The sequence below is a fragment of the Sabethes cyaneus genome, chromosome 3, assembly GCF_943734655.1.
Source record: "Sabethes cyaneus chromosome 3, idSabCyanKW18_F2, whole genome shotgun sequence".
Taxonomy (NCBI): domain Eukaryota; kingdom Metazoa; phylum Arthropoda; class Insecta; order Diptera; family Culicidae; genus Sabethes; species Sabethes cyaneus.
Window position 1 is genome coordinate 85,892,773 of NC_071355.1, and position 26,678 is coordinate 85,919,450.

Genomic DNA, 26,678 nt, shown 5'->3' on the forward strand with positions numbered 1-26,678 from the left:
GATAATTCGCTGTTTGTTTTCTCAAACAATTTGGCAAAATGAAATCAAAGAATGACGTCATGCTTATCCCACTGAAAAAGCTATATGCTCAATAATTGCTTGATGGTATGGGTTTGGTGCGATGATTTCCGATGTGCCTCGCTTTGCGAAACAGGCATCAACAAAGTGGCTGTCAACCTTGTTCGATCAGTCAGTGAATGAAGCTTGGGTGAAAAAGCAACAGAGAGAGGTTAGTCGCGCGTTTCAGCAGCTAGCAAGGCTACACTCACACATTCGTATAGTAGGTTGTACAAAAGCAGACCAAATTTTCCTGTCGAAAGCTAGTTTTTCATCATAAAAATTTCTTTCAAAACCAGCATTAAACTGAACTAAATTACCGGAAAAACGTTCCTGGTTGCGACTGAAATAGCGCTATCGTTTTGATAGTTGAATTTCGGCAAAATTGGACCCAGGAAATCAAATTCTTTTTTGCACTTACCTGCTTGGCAACTTGCGAAGACGTAGTCCGAATGGGCGATGTTTCTCGTCCACTGAAATTGATAATTGTACGACAATTCAAGGGGAAAAGGTTTCCTGGTGTAAAGCATTGAACTAAGGCAATTTTTCAATTTGAGGTAAGTTTTATTGGAATTTAAAAACTTCCCGTATTAATATTTTTATTTTGCTTATTTACTCCTGAGAACAATACTTACATCTATCGTTTGACACTTCTGTCAGTGCATGTTTTGAGGTTATATTTTTTGCACAGCATCGTACAGAATAGGCCATAAAAATATATTATTTTCTTACTCTGCCGTTTTAATGTATTCGTTTGTTAAAATTATGGATTTTAAGCTAGCATAGAATCTGTGTACATTTGCATATAATTCAATTATTAAGTGGAAGAATGAAATTTCTTTAAGATAGTGATCTAGTCGGAATTTCTTCTAAATATCTCCTGAACATGATAGTTTGCATGTCAGCTTCAAATTGATAATCTTAGCAAATTTCAATTGGTCGAAAGTTGAATGATTCATTACTAAATTGAACCATTGAATTGCAGTGCGATTCTTGTAATCATAACCCGGAACAAATGAGCAAAACTTAGCTGTAAATACGCGATATTACCAATATCTCTGGAAATTGAATATTAATGTTCTATTTTTGTGTTTTCGTATTGTGTTGCAGAAATGAATGGAACTTTTGATGGAAAATCATCTAGCTCATCTTCCTCATCGTCCTCCGGTGGTGGAAGTGTTTGTGGCACTGGTGGAAGTGGTGGTAATCCCGGAGGAAGCAACAGTAACACAACTCAACACCACCACAAGGCACCGCGGAATTACAAACTGATTGCAGATCCATTTCTTCACAAGGGCGTTCCAAAAATCTATCGCTATGACGGCATCGTTCCAGGTGATCCCAGCTATCCGCCGGTGATTCCTCGCGATCCTCGTAACCCATTAGCGAGAATTAGGTCACGCTTAGAAACATGGGACATTCCGGTTCCCAGGTAAGATTGCGCCGTTCTTCCTAATGTCTTAATGAAACAAGTTTTTTTGCACTTAGGTTTAAAATCGACCAAAATTACATTGGTGAGCCACCGGCTATTGAGATTACTATCACAAACTTGAACGACAATATCGACAAACCGTTCCTGTCGGAATTATTAGCCAAGTATGGAGTGTACACAGAATTGTATATATATTACCATCCGGTTACTCATAAACATCTGGGATTAGCACGCATTGTGTTTGAAAATGTTCGCTCAGCTCGTATGTGCGTAGAGAAACTGAATGGAACCTCAGTCATGGGGAAGATACTGAACGTGTTTAAGGATGCTTTCGGAGAGGAGTGCAAGCGTTTGCTGGACGAGAAAACAAATGAGCGGAAAATAGTGCCGCCTCCGCCGCCACCGGTGCATGCTGTGCATTCGGCCATATCGTCCGTTCCAGGCTTAACTTCAAGCTATTCCAAAACTCTTCCAAAGGCAGTCCATCAGCCGCCGCCACCGCAACCATCATTATCAGCACCGACAACTTCTGTTTCCCGTTACGGACATGGAGGCCCCGATATGTTGAATGATGAAGATAACTGGGACGATGATACTGTTTTGGTTAGACCAAAATCATCTGTTCCTCCGCCTCCACCTCCTGTTCCGGCTGCTCCGCCACCGTCGTCAATGAAAAGTGGGCTAATGGATGATCTTGAGCAGTGGGATTCAGGAGATTGTTCGGGTAGTGCTGGTAACAGTCACGATTCTAGTTATTATAGTAGAGTGAAGTATTCTTCAACCAGCAAGACTACCAGCCATTTCAATGATCGAGACGATGACAGTCGAGGCAAAGACAGATATTTCGATCGCAAGGAACGCGACAGAAAGCATGGTCACCATAAAAGTGATCGTCGGGAACGAGATCGAGACAGAGAACGTGATTGGGATCGAAGCAGAGATAGAGACCGTGAACGTGATCGAGAACGGGACCGTGATCGCGATCGGGAAAGAGATCGAGATCGTGATCGTGAAAGAGACAGAGATCGAGGCCGTGACCGCGACTGGGAGAGTAGGGATCGTGATCGATACGGAAGGGACAAAGGTCGAAGAAGCAAAAGCAATAGTGGTTATGGATGGTACGGAGATTCCGGTGGCTACTCTAACGATATGAACTATGCTGCGAGTGGAAGGTATTCACAATCACAATATGATTACTACGGCTATTCTACTACGGATTACGGTCAGTATGGATATACACACTCGTCTACGCAGAGCAGTACTTACATGACTACCAGTTCAGCGTCCGTTACTTCTTCCTGGGCGCCTCCGCCGCCGCCCGATGAAAAACCTAAGGCACCGCCTCCTCCGCCGGCTACAACCAAGCCTGGTTTAGATGAAATGGAAACATGGGATGATGAAGATGTAGCACCACCTATTCCACCTGCTGCGAAAGCGCCTTCTACTCCACCAGATGTTCCACCAGAGCCAAAAACAGAACCAACCAATGACGACGAAAACAGTGGATCAGCACTGGATTTGGACACAAGGATAGCTCTAATGTTTAAAGATAAAACTTTTGGTGTGGCACCGTTTTTGCAGCTCAGTGATGGTGAAGAAGAGCAGCAAGATAAAAAGGAAGAAGGAGAAGTAGTGGAAAAAATGCAAAAGGTAAAAATTAAAGAAGAAACAGAAAAACGTTCACCCAGTCCTCCAGCAGCTATTGAAGAGCAGATTAAAAAGGAGATCAAATTGGAACCTCCAAAAGAAGACGGTGCTAGCGACATCTCATCTAGTGAAGATGAAATTCTCGCAAAGGAAAGTTCCCCTCCACCAACGGTAATTGCGCCTACGAGGCCACCAATGGAGGATATTATAAAACGTGAGAACGATCAAATGTCCTTGTCGAGTTTATCCTCTAATGATGCTAAAAATGAAGACTCAAAGGCGCCGCCGCTCCCCGCAGAACCAGCCCCGGAAGTTCCACCACCACCGGAACCTAGCGATACTTTTGGGTACGTTTATCCGCCAGGTATAGCTCCCGGTATGGGTTATCCTCCTGCTCCACCCGGGACCGATCCGTCATACTATTATTCACAATCATATTCGCAAAGCTCCTATCAGCAGTATCAATCCGGGTATTACCAGAACAGTTACATGCCCTATATATCCGGTTTTTCTAGCGGGGCTTATCCATATCAAGTTCCACAGACGCAGCCGTACTACTCACCCAGCAAGAGAGATTTCAGTTGGAACGATGACCGTTACCGTACCTCATCGTACAACAGCTCTTCTTTCTCTGCTGGAAGAGATCGCGTGGAACAGAAAAAACGAAACCGTTATGAGGAAGCAATTACCGCTGTAATAGAACGTGTAACTGCCGAGCTAAAACAAATCTTAAAAAAAGATTTCAACAAGAAAATGATAGAAAACACCGCCTACAAGAAGTATGAGGCCTGGTGGGATGAAGAGGAGTTGAAGAGTAAGGGTAAAGACCGAGCTTTATTAAGTGAGATTACACCTCTTGGACAAAAGCTAGATAAAGCACCAGATATCAATCAGTTGCTCAACCAAACTTACGATAATTTAGACAGCAACAGCAGTTATATTGGTTTAGGTTTGCGAGCAACAATTCCGAAAATGCCGAGTTTTCGAAGGATACGAAAACAGCCCAGTCCTGTTCCTCAAGATGATGAAGATTCTAGGCGTAGCGATCAGGAAGACATGGTGCAAGGTTCAGACTCAGAAAAGGAGGGCGAAACGCAAGTGTCAACGCAGCCACGAACAAAAACACCACCCCCGTCGGGTTCATCGGAAAATGTTGATGCTTCGGGATCAGCTACTTCACGCACCGAAAAACGAAAGACTAGCATCTCTTCATTTTTCACTTCTTCTAGTGAAGAAGAGAGTAGTGCCAGTGAAACTGACGACAGTTCTGATACCGGATCATTGTCCGACGTTGATATGGCGTACACCAATCGAAAGTCACATCAGCCGTCTTCTCGGGACAAGAAAGAAAAGCGAATATATTCTGACTCCGAGTCGGACGATGAGCCTGATCCCAGCGGTAGCAAGTTTCCACTTCCATCCAGTAGCGCAGGAACACGCAACAAAACCAAAATATACTCGGATTCAGACTCCGATGAAGTCAATAAACCTCCTGTCAAAGAAGTTCTTCCATCAATCTCTACCGAAAAGGCACGGAGTAGAAGTCCCGAACACACACCCGCAGGTCACGATTCACGAAGGACCCCTTCGCCAAAACAACCGTTGGAATCGTCTTCAATGTTACCTTTGGATGAGCTGCATGAGGACCTATCGCCAGATGTTGAGGAAAGCCCTCCGCCTCAGCAGCCCCCTCGAACACCTGGGCGTGAATCTCCCAAAAAGGCTCTCTACGAACTGGATCGCATTTATAGCGATTCAGAAGAAGAACGTGAGTATCAAGAGAAACGCAGGAGAAAAGCAGAATATTTGGAGCAGATAGAACGTGAATTCCAAGAGGAACAGGCTCGCTTGGCTTTGGAACAAGAAGAGCAACGAAAGGCTGCAGCCGCAGCACCTCCGCCAGTAGAACCCGTTGTAACAGCTAAATCACCTGCTAAAGCTGCTAAGAATAGCAAGAAAAATGCCTCGGTGTCAATACTACAGAAAGCACTCAGTTCCGAGGATCCAATAACACCGGTTACGAGTCAACCTCCTCCAACACCCGGAGCGAGTTTGCTCGATATTTACACAAAAGATCCCATGAGTGAGGCATTCGCCAAAACCAGTCCCGTCACTGCTTCCACTGGCCGAAAGAAGAAAGCTGAAAAGGCTCCCAAATCGAAAGCGAAAGGAGGTCGCAAAACAAAAGAGACTAATGGCGTACCACCCAGTGTCGCTCCTATACCCGAAAAATTGCCACCACCGGCAGAACCAGTTCAACCTATTCCACCCCCCAGTACAGCCACACTGCCTCCTCCTCCTGTCGCAGTCACGGTAATTGCACAGCACGGTGGTACGCCTCGGCTCAGTTCTTCGGACGATTTCTTCTCGGCCGATGAAGAAGCGGCGGCTGCCCGGCGAGCAGCAAAAGCATCTCCCGCTTCGTCCGATGGCGGTTCCAGCCAAGCTAGTCAGGTGGCTTTGGATCATTGTTATTCACTTCCACCATCCGCCTCCCCATCTTCTTCGTCACCACAACCTCAGTCAGATTCATCTGCGCCGGTCGCAAAGTCTGGCAACAAATACGCTCCGTCAACGTCCGAAACATTGGCACATGATCATGGTTACACGAACAGTGACGAAGCCGGTATTGGAACAACGGTAGTGTCGTCACAACCGTTAACAGTGTTACCATCAACTCCAGCAGGCTCTGTTGAAGCGGCAACGCCGCTTACAGCAATTCCAACTCCTACATCCGCAACCCGATCAGTTGGCCGACCGAAAAAAGACTCCAGTGTGCCTAAAGCAAAACACAAAAAACGGACCGACAAACAGGACAAAGCAGCTGCTGCAAAACTGGCATTAACAGCGGTTACGCCTAGTCCAACGGCATTGCCATACGGAACGTCATACATGCCAATTGCCAAATACCACGAACGGGATATACGCTCTGAAATGTCTATCCTATATGACTTTTTGACGCGAGGAATAGACTCCGAAGATATTCAGTACATTCGACAAAGCTATGAAATGCTACTAACTGATGACACCAACAACTATTGGCTGAATGCAACGCATTGGGTCGATCATTGCACCACTGAACGTAGCTTTATCCCACCTCCGACAAAGAAGCGCAAGAAAGACAAAGAATCTGTGAGTGACATCAAGCAGCACTCGACTGGCTCAGCTCGCACCCAAGGCTTCTACAAGATCGACCCACGGGAAAAAGCCAAATATAAATATCATCATCTGAAAGGAACGCCTGCTGCCAATCATCTGAATAACATTGAAACAGCTAAGGCGGCGACGAAGATGCAAGGTCTGTCAAGGGAAGCGCGGTCGAATCAGCGTCGACTGTTGACCGCGTTCGGTGCCAGTACCGAGTCGGAATTGTTGAAATTCAACCAGCTAAAATTCCGCAAAAAGCAGCTTAAGTTTGCCAAATCAGCCATCCACGATTGGGGATTGTTTGCGATGGAACCGATTGCCGCGGACGAGATGGTTATCGAGTACGTGGGCCAAATGGTGCGTCCTTCGGTGGCCGATCTACGGGAAACCAAGTACGAAGCCATCGGCATTGGTAGTTCGTACCTGTTCCGAATTGATATGGAAACCATCATCGATGCCACCAAATGCGGTAATTTGGCGCGGTTCATCAATCATAGCTGCAATGTGAGTATATTTTCTTCAGTATATCTATCAATAGCGAAAAAAAGAAATTGCCGGCTTTGCGCCGTAATACTAGGAAATTTTTGCTTCACCAGCAAGAAAAGATTAAGCTTTTGTTTTACGATGTTTGGTTTGTTTGGTTTAAGGGTTGTGAATAAGTGATGACGGCCGAGGAAAATTTTCATTAGAGTTTTTTAGGAAAATTAGTGATTGTTTTAAGCATTGTTTTCGTTCTCAAATTCATTTTATCAAAAGTATTTTCAAAAGTTCGCATGATATTCTGGAACCCTTCAACCCAAACCAGTATGATAATTTTAAAAAATGACCATATCATTTGATTTCGATTTTAAATGACCACAAATTTGTCGATGATACAACTGTATGGCTAGTTTTAGTATAAATATTATTTGGAACCTTACTTACCTTTTAACAATATAATCTCATTTTAGCCTAACTGTTACGCCAAGGTCATCACGATCGAATCGGAGAAGAAAATTGTCATATACTCGAAGCAGCCGATCGGCGTAAACGAAGAAATTACTTACGACTACAAATTTCCACTGGAGGATGAGAAGATTCCCTGTTTGTGCGGAGCAAACGGTTGCCGCGGTACCCTCAACTAGGCATGTACAAGTACTTCTCATACTAAATATTACATGTGTGGAACGAGAATGCTCATTCTGAAATTATCCCCGTGAAAAAAATGGAAGGCAGATATGACGTCTGCTAGAACTAGCGGTGTGAAACAGAATAATAGGAACAAGTTATGTTTAGCTAAACAACGGAACTCGTATTTTGATTCGAAGCTCCTTGGTTATCGGTGGGAGTTTGTAAATTCGAGTATGATGGTCTCCGGCAAAAAGAGCATGCAGAATTTGCCGTGCATCGAACCCTACGTACATTGATTTCTTCTTTGTATAGATAGATGAAATTTTGTTTGATCACATCAGCCGACTAAAATATTCAAAGAATTTGCTGTCTGCATTTCTTAATTAGAAAACAAAGTTTTTTTTTGTAAATACTCGTTTTAAGAATACACGCAATATCAGAATGATACTGGGTATAGATGGAGGTATCAATTATTTGTTTCAGGTATTTAGGTAGGTATATTTTGAATAGGAATGTGTCAAGTAGGCTATCTCAGCAGATAGAAATGTTGAAAAGAAAGAATCCATACTCCTTTCGGCATGCTTTCTTTGTTACATGTCTTGAAAAAAAAAACAATCCCTTGTAGTTCGTAAAACGGAAAAATGTACCTTTGCGTCGCTGTTAGAGTACAGGACAATTGCAGGGTCAGTTGCTACGATCTTATTGACTCTAACAGCCACTTCCAGTCGACATTCGAACATACGTTGACTGGATTATTAAGCATCACACCACGAGGCCAACTGAAAGGCTATGTGTTGAATAAAATTTATATAAACTTATGGATATAAAGTGGAATTGGGCAGGTCTGACCTAGTCAATTTAAAAGCACCGGGAAGGTCCAGGTGGCGCATCCGTCTCAAACATCACGCAAGTACGTTCAGTGGATCCATAGTATAATTGAAGCCAAAGTTTACCCGCTTTGCTTCCCAACTTGCTTCGGCGTACTATACTGGTTCTCAATACTAGTCATTGTATGCTCGAATCTACAATGGGTCTCCGACTGCTAGTCTTTATTCGATAGTTGGCTACAGTGACTTCCTAGTTTTTATGAACTGCCACATTCGTCTATGAGCATTTGTTGACTCGTGGAAGAATGAAGTTTATCTGCATCTACATATATATATAAAAATGAATTTCTGTCTATCTGTATGTATCTTATAGACTTGAAAACTACTGAACCGATGGGCGTGAAAATTTGTATGTAAGGGTTTTTGGGGCCGGGGAAGGTTCTTATGATGGTTATAGACCCCTACCCCTCCTAGAAGGGGGGTACTTTTACAGGCTCTACCGTTGTTATTGATTCTCTTACTATTACCTGTAATGTTTTGACTTTTTCCGTCATTATTAGTCTAACACTTCCTGCGATATTGGAATTATTCAGTGTTTATTATACAGCCAAGCTTCAATGATTGCGCCGAGTCTGTCGTTGATTCTAATGTTTATTTGTCTTTTATTTGCAAGTTTCCGATGAGGAATACTGGAAAATAGGTTGAGAATTACACTAGACACGCACGAGAAAACAACCGGAAGCACCACCCCCAAACAAGGATGGCGAAGAACGTTCGGGACGCGTCGTACCTGCACTGAATTAAAACGTTACTAGAGGGTTTGGCTTAACTCTGAAAACCACTCAAAGGCAAGGAATGCTACACTGGATCGAAGCAAGGCAATGACGGCTTCAACAGGAATGGGAATTCCCATTAAACTAAGGTAAAATCCACCATAAAAGGGTAAGAGGAACGGAATATGAATACCCGAAGAACAGGCATGAAAAACATATATCTTTATTTTATAGCTTTAAACGCTCGCCATGTTTTACAACATTGCTACGTGACTATATGATCAACTATTTAACGTCATCTGATCTTGAAATCTTCAGAGTCAATTCGCCATAGCGTTTTACTGGCTGTCGTAAGCTGTCTCGACAGGCAGAAATGCCTCTGGGAGGTTCCGATATAAGATCACCCCTCGGGCCTAGTATAGAAGTAATGCGTTCGCCAACGTCTATAACTAGTCAACTCCCCACAGGTTACAGATTGCACAATAACAAGAATGGCACATTTGTTAGGTATAGTCTATGTTTTGAGAATTTTTGGTAATCTGCACACCTACAGGAATAACGGCCAGCGATGCATGTAGTTTTCCCCGGTTTCGTTTTTTGTCCGCATGCATATCTATAAAACCAGTTGGAGATTACCTTATCAACAAACAATGAACCAAATCGACCCCGCTCTCATCAACGGTCAGTTTTTTCCGAACGTCACTTACGTTGCAGCATGTTGGGTCTGACGGGGAGGGAACGGATTTCACTACAATGTTGTCCGGCATCCTCGCAACGTGCTCGATTTTCTGATTCATTAGAAGGTAAAGACTGCTACGTGCTTCAGATATTATCCGTTTCGATGAGATATTTTTCCATATTCTGCGCCAGTCAGCTGCTGGATCGGTCTGCTGTACTTTGGGAATTTCCGTTTGTTCCACAAAAAACCGAAGTATTTGATCAGCAGAGTGATTTTGTTGAATTTGAACCGGCAACCGGTTATAATTTCGGATGATGATTTTTATGCAGGGACAATCTACAGGTATTATGAGGTTTCTTTGGTCGTAATAGGATTTGTAAAAAGGTGTGGAATCGGTCTCTTGAACATGTCTGTTGATTAGTAGAGATTTACTTTTTAAAGCCGGTATTTGAATCTTTAAACCACCATGCTCCTAGTCACGTGCCAACTGCTGCATCGGTACTCGGTAATCCTCAATAGGAAAGTGCCTATCACTGCTGTTATTTTTCCTGTGTATACGGCATATTGAGGAAGTATAGAGGAAACGTACCAGATTATTACCAGAATAGTATGACTTTCTGATGTAGAGTCAAAGCACGCATGGAGTGGAGGAAGACCTGCTGACTAAATTTGCTTACTAGGGATTCCCAGTTCAGAGTAATCATGTTCCGAATCGAGTTCGCAAAGAAGATCCCAAGGATTTTAATCTTATTTTCAGCTCTCAACCACGGCACATTTAGTGGCACAGTTTCGGTGCATCCGACATCAATTGCAACTGTCTTTCCCATGTTCAATTTCGCACCAGATACTTGCTCAAAATTTATAAATGTTTGTCACATCGCACATAAGAAGGGCTCCATATAAAGTAGCGGCCAAAATTGCCGAATGTAAAATTTCACATTTTAGCACATGCTTAAACGCGGTTTTGTAGTAAATTGTCTATATTTTTATGAAGAAAAAAAATGTCATGTAGAAATAAGCCGTCAAAGTTGCCCATTTCAAAAGTTTGAAAAATGAGTCATTTTGAAAAAGTCAAAAAATTAAATAGTTATCGCGGATGTAAATATTATTGTTATATATTATTTTAAAACTGATATTTTAGCCTATTAAAAAATGAAATGAAAACAAATTTAAACTCAATGTGGTGCGCCATAGGCTACTTATAATAAAAATGAAATTTTCACAAACTTTAATCAAAAAAACAACTCTTGTCGCCTCTTGTCGCCGCAGTTTCTAACAGTGCGTCTGAAAGCTCGAAGTATGTTGTATCAAAACATGAATTGAAAGTTTGCTATAATTTGACGTTTTCCGAAAAAAAATAATTTTAAAATTGTCATATTTTTAGCAAGTCTTTGAAATTTTAAGTACTCTTTCAACAAGTTTGATTATCTTTGTTACTAAATTTATTTAGTATCTGAAGAGAGTTTCAATGACAAAATGGGAGAATCCCCGCGAGAAAGAAATTTTTTTTTGTCAAGCAAATATTTATATCAGTAACATTTGATCATTTTTCCCCAAATCACCCTAAATATGAGTTCTTATATGTTTAAATCATTTCTTTTGTTACAAATATAATCTAGAATCAATTTGAAACTAAAAAATAATTTTGGCCAAAAATCGCAATTTTCCGACTATTGTGCATCGCTTCGATTTTATTCACGTTTGTGCGTACCACACTGATATCATCTGCGTACGCAACAAGAAGATCTTCTCCACATACGTTTTCAAGTCTGCTTACCAACGGATGAAGATAGAGCACAAACATATGCATTGATATCGGGTCCCCTTGTCACACTGAGCGCTGAATTAGGAAGATGGGTGAGAGATGTCCATTAACCAGGAGGCGTGAAGACGAATGACAAGCAATATTTTTGAGGGGGCCTACGAAACGATCGTTGAAGCCGAGTGAGCACATGGTACGATGCATAAAATCAACACGCACTCTATCGAATGCATGATCCAGGTCGTAGGAGAAAAGTTTCCCCTTCTGTTTACGAGTAATCAGCTGTGCAATTTTATCTTTCAGTGAGATTGTCGCCTGAAAGATGTTCCGTTCGGCATTAGAACATTTCTGTCCTCCACTGAGTATTTGGTGAGCGGTCATAACATTCATAACATAACATAACATAACATAACATAATATTTTATAGTCAACGTTCAGTAATGAGATTGGACGGTAGTCGTATGTAGTGTTCCCGGTTCCCTTCTTCTTGACCAATACGATGACACCTTTCACGAACTCCTCCGGAAGATTCCCCTGAAGTGCGTCGTTCATTATAAGATTTAGCTCTCTATGGATTACGTCGAAGAGGCGATGATAAAATTCTTTAGGAATACCGTCCGAGCCTGTCGATTTTCTGGATGCGCTGGATTTAATAGCTGCGAAAATATCTGCTGTTGATATTTCGTTCATACAAGCAATGTTTGTTGGGTCGTCCTGAGGGATAATTTGGTTGCACTGGAATTCTTCGGCTACCTCTCTGCGAGAATCATTTTCCGCATAGAGATTCGAGAAGTATCGAAATAAATGCTCTTCGATCTCCTCTCCTCTCCTCGGAGTTATCGATGGTTCCGTACGCCTCGTCTTGCAACTGTGTGATCGTCGTTCTTTTTCTCCTCTCACCAAGTTTAAACATTGAGATCGGTTTTCCAGCAATGTACGATTCGTTTATTTTGATAAACATCGGCGAGAAGCATCTTTGAAGATTCAGCATTTCTCCTTTGATTCGGTTTATAGTAGCAAGTATCGTAGGATTGTGGTAGTAATCATCGTAAGCTGCACGCAATTGCCCATAGAGTTGCTGTTGTTGGTTGTGGAAGCATTGGTGTGCTTCACTGGATTTCCATCGAAAAAACTTTGATTTGCGGTTTCGCGTATTCTATCCACCAGTGTATCCAGGATTTATAATTGCGGCGTTGGCGTGTCCAATACTGCCACCGATATTCAAAGTCTGCAATATTTTCGGGAGTGAGTAAGTGTGGATGAAGAGACCAGTAGCCATAGCCAGGTTACCGCCCCAGGTGAGGCAGACAAATTCTTGCGGTGACTGCCTTGTGATCGGAGAAAGAGCATACGTGTGTGACCGCTGTTCGCAGTTGTGTTCGCAAATCGTTGGATACATAGAAACGATCTAGCCGTGATTGGAAGTTGTGTGTAACATAAGTGAAGCCTTCCGTTCTTAGGTTCAGCTGTACCACTACATCGTGCAGCTGTAGTTGTCGAACAGCTGATTGAAGAGCTGGACTCATGTCGTGGCCCGTCGCATCTTGCTGTCTTATCACACAGTTGAAATCACCAGCTAGTAGTGTGTGTGCGGTACGGTGTCGGAGACAGGGGGCTGATATGACGTCACATTTTCGTTGCTCACATGAAAAAGGCGGCAAACGCATAGTGAATTCACAAAACGAATTTAACTAACCATTTTCACTGTTTTATGTATTTCGCATCAATTGCCTGCCTGGCATTAGCTATGTGATGCTGAAACCTTGGCTAAAATCAAACTAAAACTAACAAAATTTAACAATTTACACATCCGACTCGGTTGTCAGCTTGAGCCCATGTATGAAGCTGTCAGCTTGGGCCCGCTCTATGTTGGCTACGTTTTTTTTGTATAGGTTGGTATTGGAAGTGTCATTCCCGTGGTCGGAGATAGCATGCAAGGGTGTTATTGAAGAATCTCTCCCGCATTGCACGATGAGTAGTACCAGAAGGCGTGTATATGTTGCAAAGGGTAGTACCGTTGATCCGTAATGCTACCAACCGTCCATCAAGGCTTCTTTCGACATGGGAAAACTGTATGTAATCTTTAAGAGCGATTGCTGTACCTCTTCTGGTGTTATCTACGTTACATACAACCTGTAACCCGTTGTAACCTTGATCATTTTCGACCTCTTGTAGGAACACAATATCGAGTTCCAATGTACGAATGAAGGTGCGAAGCATCAAGTTTTGTTGTGTTGGTTATTGTGTTTATATTTATTGTGGCGATATTGTAGCTACTGTATATAGACATATTAAACAGTAGGTTTATAGTTCCATCTCCTTCTCTCTTGGATCGATTTCGTTGCCGTCTGTACGCAATTTCTTCCTGTGTAACTGATTCCCTTTACCCCGCTTGCTACTGGTAGAGGTTGTAGAGGTGTCCGTATCATCGCCATTTGTAAGTACCTCACCACTACTCGATTGAAGAGCAGTACGCGTTTGTAAACGGGTGTTTTTTAGGATTAGCGGTCCGGAGGGGCGTACGATTTGTGTTGTTAAACATTTTTGGTTCTAAGGTCAGCAGGGGCTTGTGTTGGTGTCAGTTCTGGGAAATTAGTCATGTCCGTCGGTGGTACTCTACGCGTTGATATGGATGGTGTAAGCGATCTTGGTCCCGCTTTGGAAGCTGGTTTTTGTGACTGCTTTGCTGCGTCTGCGTACGTTTTTTGTAACATCAGTTTTTTTGTTTTTGCACGCATGAGATGCCATTGTGTGCAATCTCGGTGCAATGACGGCATGTTTGTTGTTGACCGTGGTAGACTACGTTTGTAGTTTCTCCACTAATTTTAATGTAACACGCGATGTTTCGCTCTACAGTCATTCTCGCACCACGAATTCCAGTAGGTATTCCACCGAAAATGTATTTATCATCCCACATAACGTCACGAATCGAATAAACTTCCGCATACTTGTTTAGCACTTCTCTGATTTCTTCATTGGTTACTGCCTCCGACAGGTCAGAAAGCTTCACGTCTACCGCTCCATCTTCCATAGTAATACGAATGTAATACGTCTTATCGTCACACACTATCGAATGTTTGTTATCGTGTTCGTCTACAATATGCTGCGCTAACTCGAGGTCGTTTACCTTCACAAAGGTACATCCTAATGTACGACGGCACTGAATACGTTCCACTTCATCACGTTTTAGACCAAGTGACTGAGCTACAAATTTATGTATTTCTTCGAAAGAAGGTATTTTCGAAACATTCGCGTAGTCGACGCGAAAAGTATTTTAACCTTCTGACTCCGAAGTTGAGCGCTTACTGCGAGCTATCAAACTATAAACGTTTGGTACATTGTTAGCTGCTATTAGCGCTCAATACCTTATCGGTGAAAACACTTGCAAACTTTATGGGAAAGAAACGGCATATATCCTAAGGAGCGGCAGCAACTTCCCTGTTTGATTTCATTGATGACAGGAGCTCGAACTCTACGTTGCTCGTTTACTTCCAGAAAGATTTCGGGTGATGTTTCAGTCTTCGTTGCATAACGCGTTGGTATCGCGAAAAGCATCCACGATTCACAAGCCTGTACAAATTATTTCCCTCGCATAATGGAGTTTCAGTGGATGCGTGCGATACTTCGTGAATGCTGATCTGTTATATGACTTCAAACTGCGTAGCTCATTCATGTGCCAAGTGGGATGGTAAATGTTGCGGGGCTTCTTTTCTTCTTTCTTCGTGTCGATCGATAGCATATAAATATGTGTGAATATTTGCGCAACAGCTTCAGCATTGCCAGGATTAAGCATGATTGCCCAGCCAATAGCGGATAATATTTTTGATGCTCTCTTATTGAGCTCTACGGAAATTGTAGGAGACAGCAGCTGGAAATTCATCGAAATCCCGAAGATTATCGTCAATACAAACGATCAGACATCAGAGGACGATGCAGAACTTTCTTGATTAACGAACATGGAGCCATTTAGATAAATAGGGCCTTGTCCTGCGAGCTCACGAAGCAGAGGTGTAAATAGAACGGTAAATAGAACATGGTTAACTATATGGAGCATTTAATTGCAGCACTATAATAGTTGTCAAAAAGGTTCATTGCACCGGTATGGACCGTAGAGTTTTCAGAGTCAGGATAGAGAAAACCGCTATGGAGCAGTTGAGATATCTGGCAATATGCCGCCCAATAGTACTATTTCAATCAGTGGCGAACATTAACAGAGTAAGATGATTAACAGTAAGCGTCAATTAAATCGGTGTCGCAAACACGATCAGGTGCAATGTAGTATAGGACAAGATCGCTTAGCTTCATGGCCGTCCAAGGTTGCTCTACGCATTGAGTTATCCTCGATGGCTCTCGCTTCCAATCCACGACGGACAACTATCAGAACACCAGCGCTATTAGATTTGCAAATGTTAGGGTTCCGATCACAGCAGAAAACTTCATAATCGGATCCAAAAACTTTACTGGAAATCGTCCTCATACCTATCTACGACGTAAACCGTGACATCTTTCATTTGATTATAAGATTATATGGTTTTATTGTTTTTAATCTCGAACACGGAAGATGATCTGATCAAAATATTGGAAATTCACAAAGTATTTACTAAACAGGATATGCTCTATTTCAAGTGGAAGGGATCGAATCTAATAGTTCGTCATAAAACGAAAGTAGGTACCGTGCAAGCACCATATTCAAAACAGTGCCTAATTCTGAACAGTTGCAAATTTTTCTTAAATATTGACAGAACTCTAGCTATTTAAACCATTTTCATAATATGAAATCATCAAATGTAGTGATTAAATTGTTTAAATAGTTAGAATTTTGTCAATAATTATGAAAAATTTGCAACTGTTAGGAATTAGGCACTGTTTTGAAAATGGTGCTTGCATGGTACCGCAATTCGATGCTGAACACGGAGTACTGTTGTATCAGTGGTGAAAATCATCAGAAAAAGACATGAAATGACTAATCTCATTACTTTCTACTTTGAGATAATAAGACGCGCATTGACGTGGTATTTTATCTTACTCTTTAGTCATCTTATGCTCAAGCTGCGATTAGTTCTCGTTATGTGTAAATATATCACTTCTTAAAACGGTACACAACAGAACGAAATGATACAAGGAAACTGGATATAAATTATATCCTTTGAATAGTTTTGCTTTGCCATAACTCGTGTACCACACGACACATTGAATGGCAAGTAAAAAGTGTTCTAACACGAAACAGCTATATTTCTCGATCATTGCTTTTTCGGCGATGAGGAATACTGCATATCGAGTTGTGACTGTGCGATATCGCTTAGAGCGGCTTGAATTTTTTCTAGTAACATTTCACCTTTCCTCACGACTTCCTCTAGTTTTTCCGCTGAGTCCTGATTCTCTATCTCAAGCCGTTTCAGAGCTTGCACTTGCTGTTCAATTGAACTTTCTTCGCTTGGTAGAGATTCGATTAAGGTATCGATGTCCTTGGCACATCGTGAGATCAATGTGGAGAAGAGTTGTGCGTAGTCTTCCTGTTGATTTTGCTGAGGCGTCTGAGAGCCGGTTCGTTCAAAACCGGGAAATTTGCTCGGAACAGAACACTGCTGCAGGATGCCGATGCTGTTACAGAAATGTTCCGCTTGCTATAACGGTAATCATTTTTTAGATAATAAAATCATAATCCACTGAAACACTAACCTGATTCACTGTGTCCTGAAGCTGGGTTAATCGGTCAGCCATCGCTTCGAAGACGATAGAATAATCCAGCTTTTCCTCGTCAATTTTGGCAGAAATAAAGATTCAACACAAAAAAAGAAAAATAAAAAAACAGAAAAGGCTACGGGGCAAAAGAGGATGCCACTGTGCAGCGATACGAGTGTTATGTGCTTCTATTATTGGAGGAAATTCAGCAAGTAAATGAAAACTGGATGCGCAACCTGTATAGGCTGCTAGTTGGACACAGCAGTAGAACAAGTGGTGATTCAAATTTATAACAGATTAATCGAGTCGCAGATCATCTCCCTGCCGAATCTTTCATCCGTTTGTGCGAGAAAAACTCCGAAAGGCTTCCGGCAAAGACGTCTGCCGGATAAAAATCACAATTTGTGGAAAAACTTGCACGCCACTAGATAGACACGATTGGATTCTATAAAATGACAGCTTCCGAGATACTTTTGGTAAAGATTGCAGATTAGAGAGGATGTAAAACAAAACGTCAGTTCCAGAAAATAAAACACGCTTACTTATTTGAACATCAAATTGAGTCATATCCATTCTCGCTATGACGGCGCCGCAGTGGAGACACCTATATTAGTTTCGAGTTTGCGTGAAGCACACTCAAAATATTGCCCGTTTCTTTGGTAACAAAACGCGCTGCTCACTTTTTTGATTGCTTGAAATCATCGCAGAGAGAATCTGCTTGGCTATATGTACACGCAAAGTAATCCACACGTTCTTTCCACGTGAAAAATCACGTAAATTTCTCTACAGGGAGTTACGTGACTTTCAGTTGAACATTATTGGAAAATACAATAACATCTATCTGATTTCCACGTAAATGCACGCATACTAATGCAAACTACGTTAAATTATACACGTAAATAGTACGGGAAAAGTTAGATGGAAAATAATCACATAACTTTTCACGTAATTTCGACGTGAAAATTATTTTGAGTGTAAGTTATAAGTGTATATTATGCTTGTCTAGCACGTAAGCTATTGATTTACTTGACAAAATAAACGATATTTGCCCCCGCGACGATTCTGGCGACGGTTATAATTCATCGCGTACAAAAGGGTGGGAAATTGATAATAAATTTCACGTCGAAATCATTGGAAAAGTTATGTGAATATTTTCCATCCTGCTTTTCCCGTAATATTTACGTGATTTTCAGGTAGTTTGCATGCATACTAATGCGTTAACGTGAAAATCAGATAGATGTTATTATTTTTTCCAATAACAATCAGCTGAAAGTCACGTAACTCGCTGTAGAGAAATTTACGTGATTTTTCACGTGGAAAGGACGTGTGGATTATTTTGAGTGCAGAATAGCGATTTGTTTAAGAGAGCAAAAGACAGAAATATGTCGGGAGGAGTTCTTTTTATAGAAATGTGTTCACCGCATTCTTCTTGCCAACCTGTACACAGCGAATATATTTTCATGAACAAAATTTTTGATTCAAATAAAAAAACTACTTTTGAAATTTGCAGAATCGATGACGACTAATTTCACCTTAACACGCCACGATAAACAAACTCTTAAAAACCTAGTAACGTGAAAAACTTGATGGTTTCAGTCTTTGTTAATTTCACCTTAACACGCATCCATAAACAAACTCTTAAAAACCTAGTAACGTGAAAAACTTGATGGTTTCAGTCTTTGCTTTCCAACAACATTTTTGCGCTTCACTTGTGAATTTTTGTTTCTTCAGTTGCACGCATAAAATCAACCAATCAGGAAGGTGGACAGCAAATTGGCTCTTTTGCGATAGAACGTGTCACGTTCTGTCCTATAGATCTAAACCGCTGGATGTGACAAAAATATGTTAACAGATTCTAGATAGAATTAACAAAAGGGCGAATGTCACAAATATAAACAAAACGGGTGAAAGTTATTTTTTGCTGCACCAGCATATAGAGCTTGCTAATTTGCGGTTGTGTTGGTGGTTTATTTTCCCCCAGTTTGAAAAACGTCATGGAAAAACCAACAGCAGCAGCAACAAATCGCGTGTACATATACGCGGCATAGTGTGCGTACGGTAGCTGTCAGCAATCGTAATATAGGAAAATCAACCCTCACTCGATTTGTTTACGCTTGCGACATTCGCTCTTTTGTTAATTCTATCTTAATTTGTCGACCAACATTTGAAAAGGGCCGATAAGCCAACTGTCAAACAGGACGAGTGAGAGTTCATTTTCCTAGAGTGACTATATACAGAGTGGCGACAATGTCAAAATTGGAATGATAATTATCTGTCAGTGTCATTCCAATCGAGCAGACGACCTATTCAACGCGTATGCAGGAAAGAGAAAGAAAAACCTTGGAAAAACCGCATTGCATACATTTTGGATGACATGTCGCCACTCTGTATATAGTCATTCTACATTTTCCTATGCTGCTCCAGCAAAAAATAACTCTCACTCGTTCCGTTTGACAGTTGGCTTATCCGCCCTTTTAAAATGTTGGTCGACATTTGCCGTCACTCTGCTGATATAAAGCATTGCACGCAGATGTCAGTGCGTTTTTTTCCTCCCAGGTTTGACACTGTTGTGGGGTTTGTTTTGATTACTTATTCGCAAGACCCAGAGGCAAACAACTGCAAAAAGGACAAAAATATATGTTGTACAGAACTGTTATCATTTTCCTGCTTCGGAAAAGTCGGGTATTTCCGGTTTCCGCAAACAAGTGGTACGAATTACAAGTAATAAACCCAAGTTGCAATAAAATTAGGTTACAAATGGAATCAAAACAAAACACACAAAAACGTCAAACTAGAGTTGAGGTTAGGCACCGTGCAAAGGTTTATATCAGGCCGCAAGCAAGGGGTTTCCTGTAAGGCATAAAAGTGCGTAGTAATCAGAGATTACTTTTGTAATCATTTACAAATTAATTAGGTAATCAATGGTAATCAGTAGAGTTAGAGTGACTATATACAGAGTGGCGACAATGTCAAAATTGGAATGATAATTATCTGTCAGTGTCATTCCAATCGAGCAGACAACCTATCGAACGCGTATGCAGGAAAGAGAAAGAAAAACCTCGGATAAACCGCATTGCATACATTTGGGATGACTTGGCGCCACTCTGTATATAGTCACTCTAAGTAGAGTAATCAATAATAATCTTAAGGAATCATTCGTAATCATGATTAATTTATAGTAATCACAAGAGATCTCTTTATAATATCTAGTAATCTATATAGATTACTGGTAATCAGAGGTAATCAGTGAAGTAATCAAAAGTAACTATTTTCAAAGGTGCGTAGTAATCATTGCTGTTGGCAACCCCTTGGCCGCAAGAATGACTTATAGTTCTGGTGCTTGTCGCAAAGAAGCGCTGCTCTCAATATTTGACGGTTATGCTGTATGCTGTGAGTACAGTTTTGTTCTCCCGCGACGCTTTCACAACCAACAGAAAAACGGTTAAGTTTCTCATAGAATTGTTATAAACAGGCAGTAGGCAGTGATTTTTGAGAAAAAACTATCGTAAATACGGTTTATCATTGATTTCGAAAAATGTAAACTATTCAACTGTTCAAGTGTAATCAATAATGTACAAGATGTGAATGAGTTTTATATTACAGATCAGTTAAATATGGAGTCGAAAATACCGAAACCATCGTTTGTAAAAAAGACTTCTGGAATGGCAAGTTTGCCTGGAAACGCACGGCTGCCTTTAACAGATATGCTGAATGTGCCTGTAGAGTTGGACTATCACGGTAAACGGGTGGCTTCACCTGAACTAGTAAATGCTGCTATGTTAAATCGAACCAAGTTACGTCGCAGTCGCTCAGCAAGCGATCTTAGCAGGCCTAACTTTCATCGACCGAAATTTGTACCTAATTTGGAAAGTATCCCTTCCGCTAAAACAAATCATTTTAACGCTGCGACCGTATCTCAAATGGTGAAAAGTAACTTAGTCAAGCAGGTTCAAAAAAACCATTTGAGAAGAAGCCTTTCCACAGGTGATTTGTCAACAAAAGTTGTTCCTAGTGTCAGCACTAAAAACTCCCAACAAAATCCAGTTAAGCGGCAGTTATCAACAGTTGCTAGTACGATTCCACCTAAAGCTGTCAAGGTGACCGCCTCCAGTTCAGCAACTGCAAAAGTGTTTGGAACGAAGCCAACAGCAGCAGTTACAAGAAAACCACCAATGACAAACAAACCTAAGGTCGGCCCAGCTAAGTCCACTTCGGTAAATTCCAGTGTTTCAAGTGTAAAATCTAATTCATCGACATCCAGTGGTGGGGCTGGAAAAAAAACTATAAGTAATCGGATTCCTCCATACGATTATAAAGCTCGTTATTATGATTTGTTGGAAAAGCACCAAGCGCTCAAGGCAAAGGTGGATTCACTCAGACAGGCGAATAATGAGTTAGAAACTCTGCCACAGAAATACGACGATTGCTTGGAAGAGCTAAGAAAACTAAAGCAGCAGCATGAACAGTTAATGGAGAGTAATCGTTTAGTTATACTAGAAAATGACAATCTCAAATTGAAAAATACATCTCTTTCATCCTGTTTAAGTGACACCGAATCAAAGCTATGTGCTCTTAAAAAACAATACACCGAAGCTGACGAAGAGCGAATTAAGCTTCGCGAGATGGTAAAAACTTTGCAGGAGAAAACGTGCATGTTAGAAGAAAGGAATGAGTTTCTACAGCATGATAACGAGAAAAAGTCGGAGCTGCTTTTTAAGGCCAACATTGAACGAAAAGACCTGCACAACGCGGTAATGGATTTACGAGGCAATATTCGGGTGTTCTGTCGAGTGCGACCACCATTAACTTCCGAGTCGGAAAGGCTTGAGTGCACGTGGAAGTATCTGGACGAACAATCACTGGAGATCTTCGCCACCGATGGAAGTAATAAACGTATGGACTTTAGCTTTGACCATGTATTTCATTCGCGAACGACACAGGAAGACATTTTTGACAATGTAGCTCCGTTGATACAATCAGCATTAGATGGATACAACGTGTGTATTTTTGCCTATGGTCAAACGGGAAGTGGCAAAACATACACGATGGATGGCATATCGGATAACATCGGAGTCATTCCCCGAACTGTTGATTTAATATTTAACTCCATTGAAGACTATAAACGGTTGGGCTGGGAGTATGAGGTAAGCAGTATTATTTGTTTTATGATGTTGCATGAAAATTTACAAAAAAAAAACGTTTTCAGATACGAGTCAATTTTCTTGAAATCTACAATGAAATCCTGTACGATCTCCTAGACTCATCGGGCACTACAAAAGATCTAGAAATTCGTATGGCAAATGCAAAAAACAAAACTGAAGTTTATGTGTCGAACGTCATCGAGGAAGTTGTCCGATCCAAAAACCAGTTACGTCAGCTAATGGCAATTGCCAAGTCCAATCGGGCAACGGCGGCGACAGCTGGTAACGAGCGCTCTTCTCGATCACATGCTGTGACCAAGTTGCAGCTAATTGGAACGCACCAGGAGAAAACTGAACTAAGTATGGGCACCATCAATCTCGTTGATCTGGCCGGGTCAGAAAGCCCAAAGACGAGTACTCGCATGGACGAAACTAAAAACATCAACAGGTCTCTTAGTGAGCTAAGCAATGTGATTCTGGCATTGGTGCAGAAAAACGAACACATTCCCTATCGAAACTCAAAGCTCACACATCTGCTAATGCCTAGCTTGGGAGGCAATTCTAAAACGCTAATGTTTGTGAATGTGTCCCCTTTCCAGGATTGCTTTAACGAAACGGTTAAATCTCTCCGGTTTGCTTCACAGGTCAACGCGTGCAAACTGCAGAAAGTACGCAAAAACAAAATTCTTAACAATTCTAATATATTTTAAGACTGTTTCTCTCTTGTGGTGGCTCTAATCAGTTTTATGAAAACATGTGTTGCAGTTTTTAAGTAAAATTTATGTATTTATCTTTGATTTTACGTCACTCTTAACCCAGGCCAAATTTCTTTTGATTAATAAATATATATTCGTATTTCTAACAACAGCGTAGGTGTTAATTCGTTTTATTAGTATACTCGAGGGGTTGATTCAAAAGTACTTGACATTTTTCCATTGTTTGATCAAAAATTTGTAGAACTAGATTGAGAACGAATATTAGCAGGTTTAACCCAAGGTTAATGTAATACAGAATTGGCCACCAATTAGTTCTAGATGTTTTACTCTGTTTGCTTCCTTCTAGAAAAGCTCGTATAGGAAGGAGGAAAATCTGCGAAAAGATTCAAAAGCAATGAATGTGTTGGCTGAGGCTCAGCTTCTCTGTTTCGTTGCAGCATGGGTGAATCACGATTTTTGATCACAAAACCACGATGCAAAATATTGAAGTAATCGACATATATTGGCAATAATAGGTAACCATCGATTAGATTCTAGACAAGAAGAACATTTGATCACCTGTGCATTCATAAAACAGGAATGGTTAATAACTTATCTCACCACTAAAATGGCAGAAACTGACGCAAGTGTAATTAGAAGATAAAACATGGCTCCCAATTCTGGACCAACACTTATCAGCAAATAGAGCTGCTGTATATTTACCGCTAGAATGGTCATTAATCCAGTGAAACTGTGCACATCAATCTTCTGAATTTTATCCTCGATGTCTCCGTCTTTTTCGGTTGTTACACGTAGATTTTCTCGGCAATTATCAAGCGGAATTGATTCGACTCGATGATCCGTACGATCCATGGCGTTTGCTTTACCAATTTGGACAACCTAGACGAAGGTTTAGTGATGAATAACAAACCGCGACTGTTGCACCAAATTTCGCGCTAATAAAGCGGGGTGAATGCACTTCCTAAATTTACCGATAAGATAATGGAATATTTTTCCGATTTCCAATGTGCATAAATAGGGTAATGCGGATGACTTCAGTTCTGTTCAATGTTATAGTCTTCCAATGACCTATTTTTCGCTATAGCAATTGCTAACAAATCACTATAATTTGTTAAAGTTTGATGATAAATTATGACCTGTTGGGACCAAATATCCACAAGTCATTTTTAGTACTAGTAGGTATATTTTAATTTGGATTTGATTAGAATTATTGTTTATGATCGAAATGCAGGTTAGAGGTTTGTGGAGGATTCAAAACTATATGTAAAACTGCAAAATATGTTTGATTGTATTTACAAAAATATTTTTGAGATATTTGTTACATATACGGAGATTACAACTGATCATTACCGGGCTACTGCTAGGATGGTCTCATTCGTCTAATTTACAAGAACTGATATCAAGCAACGTCAGTCAACAGTCCCATTTAAATAGGGAACTTCATAGAAAATAGGACTGATATGCGATTCACGACAGTATATGGCGTCTTATAGTGAACGTGGGAGCCCTTCGGCTGTTGGAACTGCGGTGGTGCTACTTTTGAAGTAGTCGATGAATTTGTGTACCTTAGTGACATGTAACATCAGGGTATGAAATGGGGAAGGCAAATGAGTAGCGTCCAATATAGCTCTAGCTATCCCAAGCCCCTACCTAGCGCCTCCACGTGGCCATACCCGGTAATGCTCTATTGAGTAGCCAAGCTAGGAGGTGCGATACTGTGTGGTTCCCGGCTGCCTGATCTCATAATTAAGGTTTTGGGCAGACGGTGGAGCCACACGATCTGGTAAGCATAATATAAGTTATTTTAATTATTTTTTTCGTTTTAGCTTATGAAGCATTTACTGCTTTATAGTAAAATCTTTGGCCAATACGAGTGTTAATACTGCACATGGATATTGGATACCAGAAGAAAAATTAAATTAATTATTAGAAGCACTTATGGAAACTAAAAGGACGCAACTCTATTTCATTCGAAGGACTGCTGGTGAGATTGTTCTATTTTTACCCATATATACCACATTTCATAAATAAACTAGAATCGGGAAGAAGGAGGGACCATCAGAGCACTTGTTTGAAGCGGTGGGCCTAGGGAGAGTGAAACAGTCAACTTTCTAGGGTTAATCTTGGCCCGGTTAACAACACGTCGTGGATAATGAGCGGGCTCTTCTCCCCACCTGCTGGAGTTATTCTGCATTAAGACGGTTTATTCAACGATTGACTCAGGTGACTTAGCACTTGGAAGGAGATTCTCTAAATCCCTGGTACGTGTAAGTGATGTTGCTTATTGACCAATTCCCTTTTGGCCCTTCATACAAGAGTTGGGAAGCATGACCAATCGTTGAATATGTTCAACTCTTTTTGACATGATAGGCTCATTGCTATGAACGGATGTTCTGCTAAGGCAGGTGGTAGTACCATATATTCATATTCATATTCACCTTAGTGACATGTAACATCAATGTGGGCTGTGAAGTAAAAAGGTGGATAGCGGCCGCCAACAGGGCCTTCTACGGATTACGTAACCAGCTGAGATCTCGTAGCCTGCAACTCCGAACGAAACTCGCGCTCTATTCTACCGGTGGTATTTTACGGTCGCGAAGAGTGTACGTTGAAAGGGAGCAACCGTCGAGTTTTTGAGCGTAAGATCCTACTATCAATCCTTGACGGCATATTAGAAGTTGGAGTGTAGCGCAGGCGTATGAACCACGAAATTTACCAAGTGTACAAAGATACGGATATTGTGTAGCGAGTGAAACACGACAGGCTATAGAGGGCTGGCCATGTAGCAAGCATGCCGAATGTGAAATCAGTGAAAAAAATATTCAGCAAAGAACTCGACAGAGGCCGTCGGCTTCGAGGCACACCCCGTACCCGTTGGATGAGCGCTGTTGACGATGCTGCAAGAACAACGGGTGTTAGTGAATTCGGTCCAAAATTCGATAAACGGATTGTGATTGTAAGTATGATATCAACTAGATCAGGTGTTCATCTTCAAACAGATCACAGATCTATTTCGGAGGAGGATTGGCAGACTCATCATCTGTTTGTGGGTTTTAAGACGATGTATGAATCACTCAATGCCGAAGCTAACTGCACTGCAGTGCCCAGTTAGCTTCGAGGTTAGCTAACAAGCCAGTCATCGTATGTTCGGGTCTCGGCTGGGTGGGGCTGCTAGTCAGTAGGATTGCTGCACTATCTCCGTAGTTGTTCAGTACATACTCTAATTCAGACGGCGAAGTCTGTCGAAAAAGAAGGGTCAAGTCTTAATTGCTTTTTTACGAATCACTCAAGCGAAATGAGATGCGGCTAATAATGCTTAACCATGGATTGTAGACGGAAGTACTGTATCTCAACCGCATTGAGATAGAAAATGAAGTGCAGTACAGCCATATCAATCACGATTTGTTTTAAGTGTTGTTAATAAAGTTAATATGTACAACGTAGCAGTTTGCATTGGGCTGGACATGTAGGCAGAATACCTGACGAAAGAGCCAATAAAACTTTCTTTAGCTGGGAACCATCGTTTAGCAAGAACAATAGGGAATCGTCGCCACAGAAGTAAACTCGAATCTTAATTGAGTGACCGTTCAAGTCTTGTTATAGTCAAGTTTCAAAAAAAGACACTATAGTAATCTCAAAAGACTTGCTATTCAAATATCCAAAAAATGCTGCCAAACAAATTAACAATAAAACAAACATTTTTGT

The 26,678-nt window shown here is 41.2% G+C and overlaps 3 protein-coding genes across 4 annotated transcripts; 2 read left to right on the top strand and 1 right to left on the bottom strand.

Annotated features, from left to right (window-relative positions):
* The first annotated feature begins 243 nt into the window (after positions 1-243).
* LOC128744449 (histone-lysine N-methyltransferase SETD1) lies at positions 244-7,754 on the top strand. 2 transcript variants are annotated; one of them, XM_053841477.1, is made up of 5 exons: positions 244-284; positions 357-614; positions 1,168-1,489; positions 1,546-6,787; positions 7,234-7,754. In XM_053841477.1, the coding sequence occupies exons 3-5, from the start codon at positions 1,170-1,172 to the stop codon at positions 7,405-7,407; spliced, it is 5,736 nt and encodes a 1,911-aa protein (XP_053697452.1). In that variant the 5' UTR covers positions 244-284; positions 357-614; positions 1,168-1,169; the 3' UTR covers positions 7,408-7,754. The 2 variants fall into 2 exon arrangements, with proteins under 2 accessions (XP_053697452.1, XP_053697450.1); XM_053841475.1 differs by having other exon boundaries at positions 251-614.
* An 8,694-nt stretch (positions 7,755-16,448) lies between these two features.
* LOC128743200 (mediator of RNA polymerase II transcription subunit 21) lies at positions 16,449-17,542 on the bottom strand. The gene is made up of 2 exons (XM_053839730.1): positions 17,114-17,542; positions 16,449-17,058 (listed from the first exon to the last, which is right to left on the bottom strand). The coding sequence occupies exons 1-2, from the start codon at positions 17,153-17,155 to the stop codon at positions 16,675-16,677; spliced, it is 426 nt and encodes a 141-aa protein (XP_053695705.1). The 5' UTR covers positions 17,156-17,542; the 3' UTR covers positions 16,449-16,674.
* A 3,188-nt stretch (positions 17,543-20,730) lies between these two features.
* LOC128743658 (protein claret segregational) lies at positions 20,731-22,967 on the top strand. The gene is made up of 2 exons (XM_053840276.1): positions 20,731-22,260; positions 22,323-22,967. Exons 1-2 carry the CDS (start codon positions 20,731-20,733, stop codon positions 22,965-22,967), a joined length of 2,175 nt encoding a protein of 724 aa, XP_053696251.1.
* Positions 22,968-26,678: the final 3,711 nt, after the last annotated feature.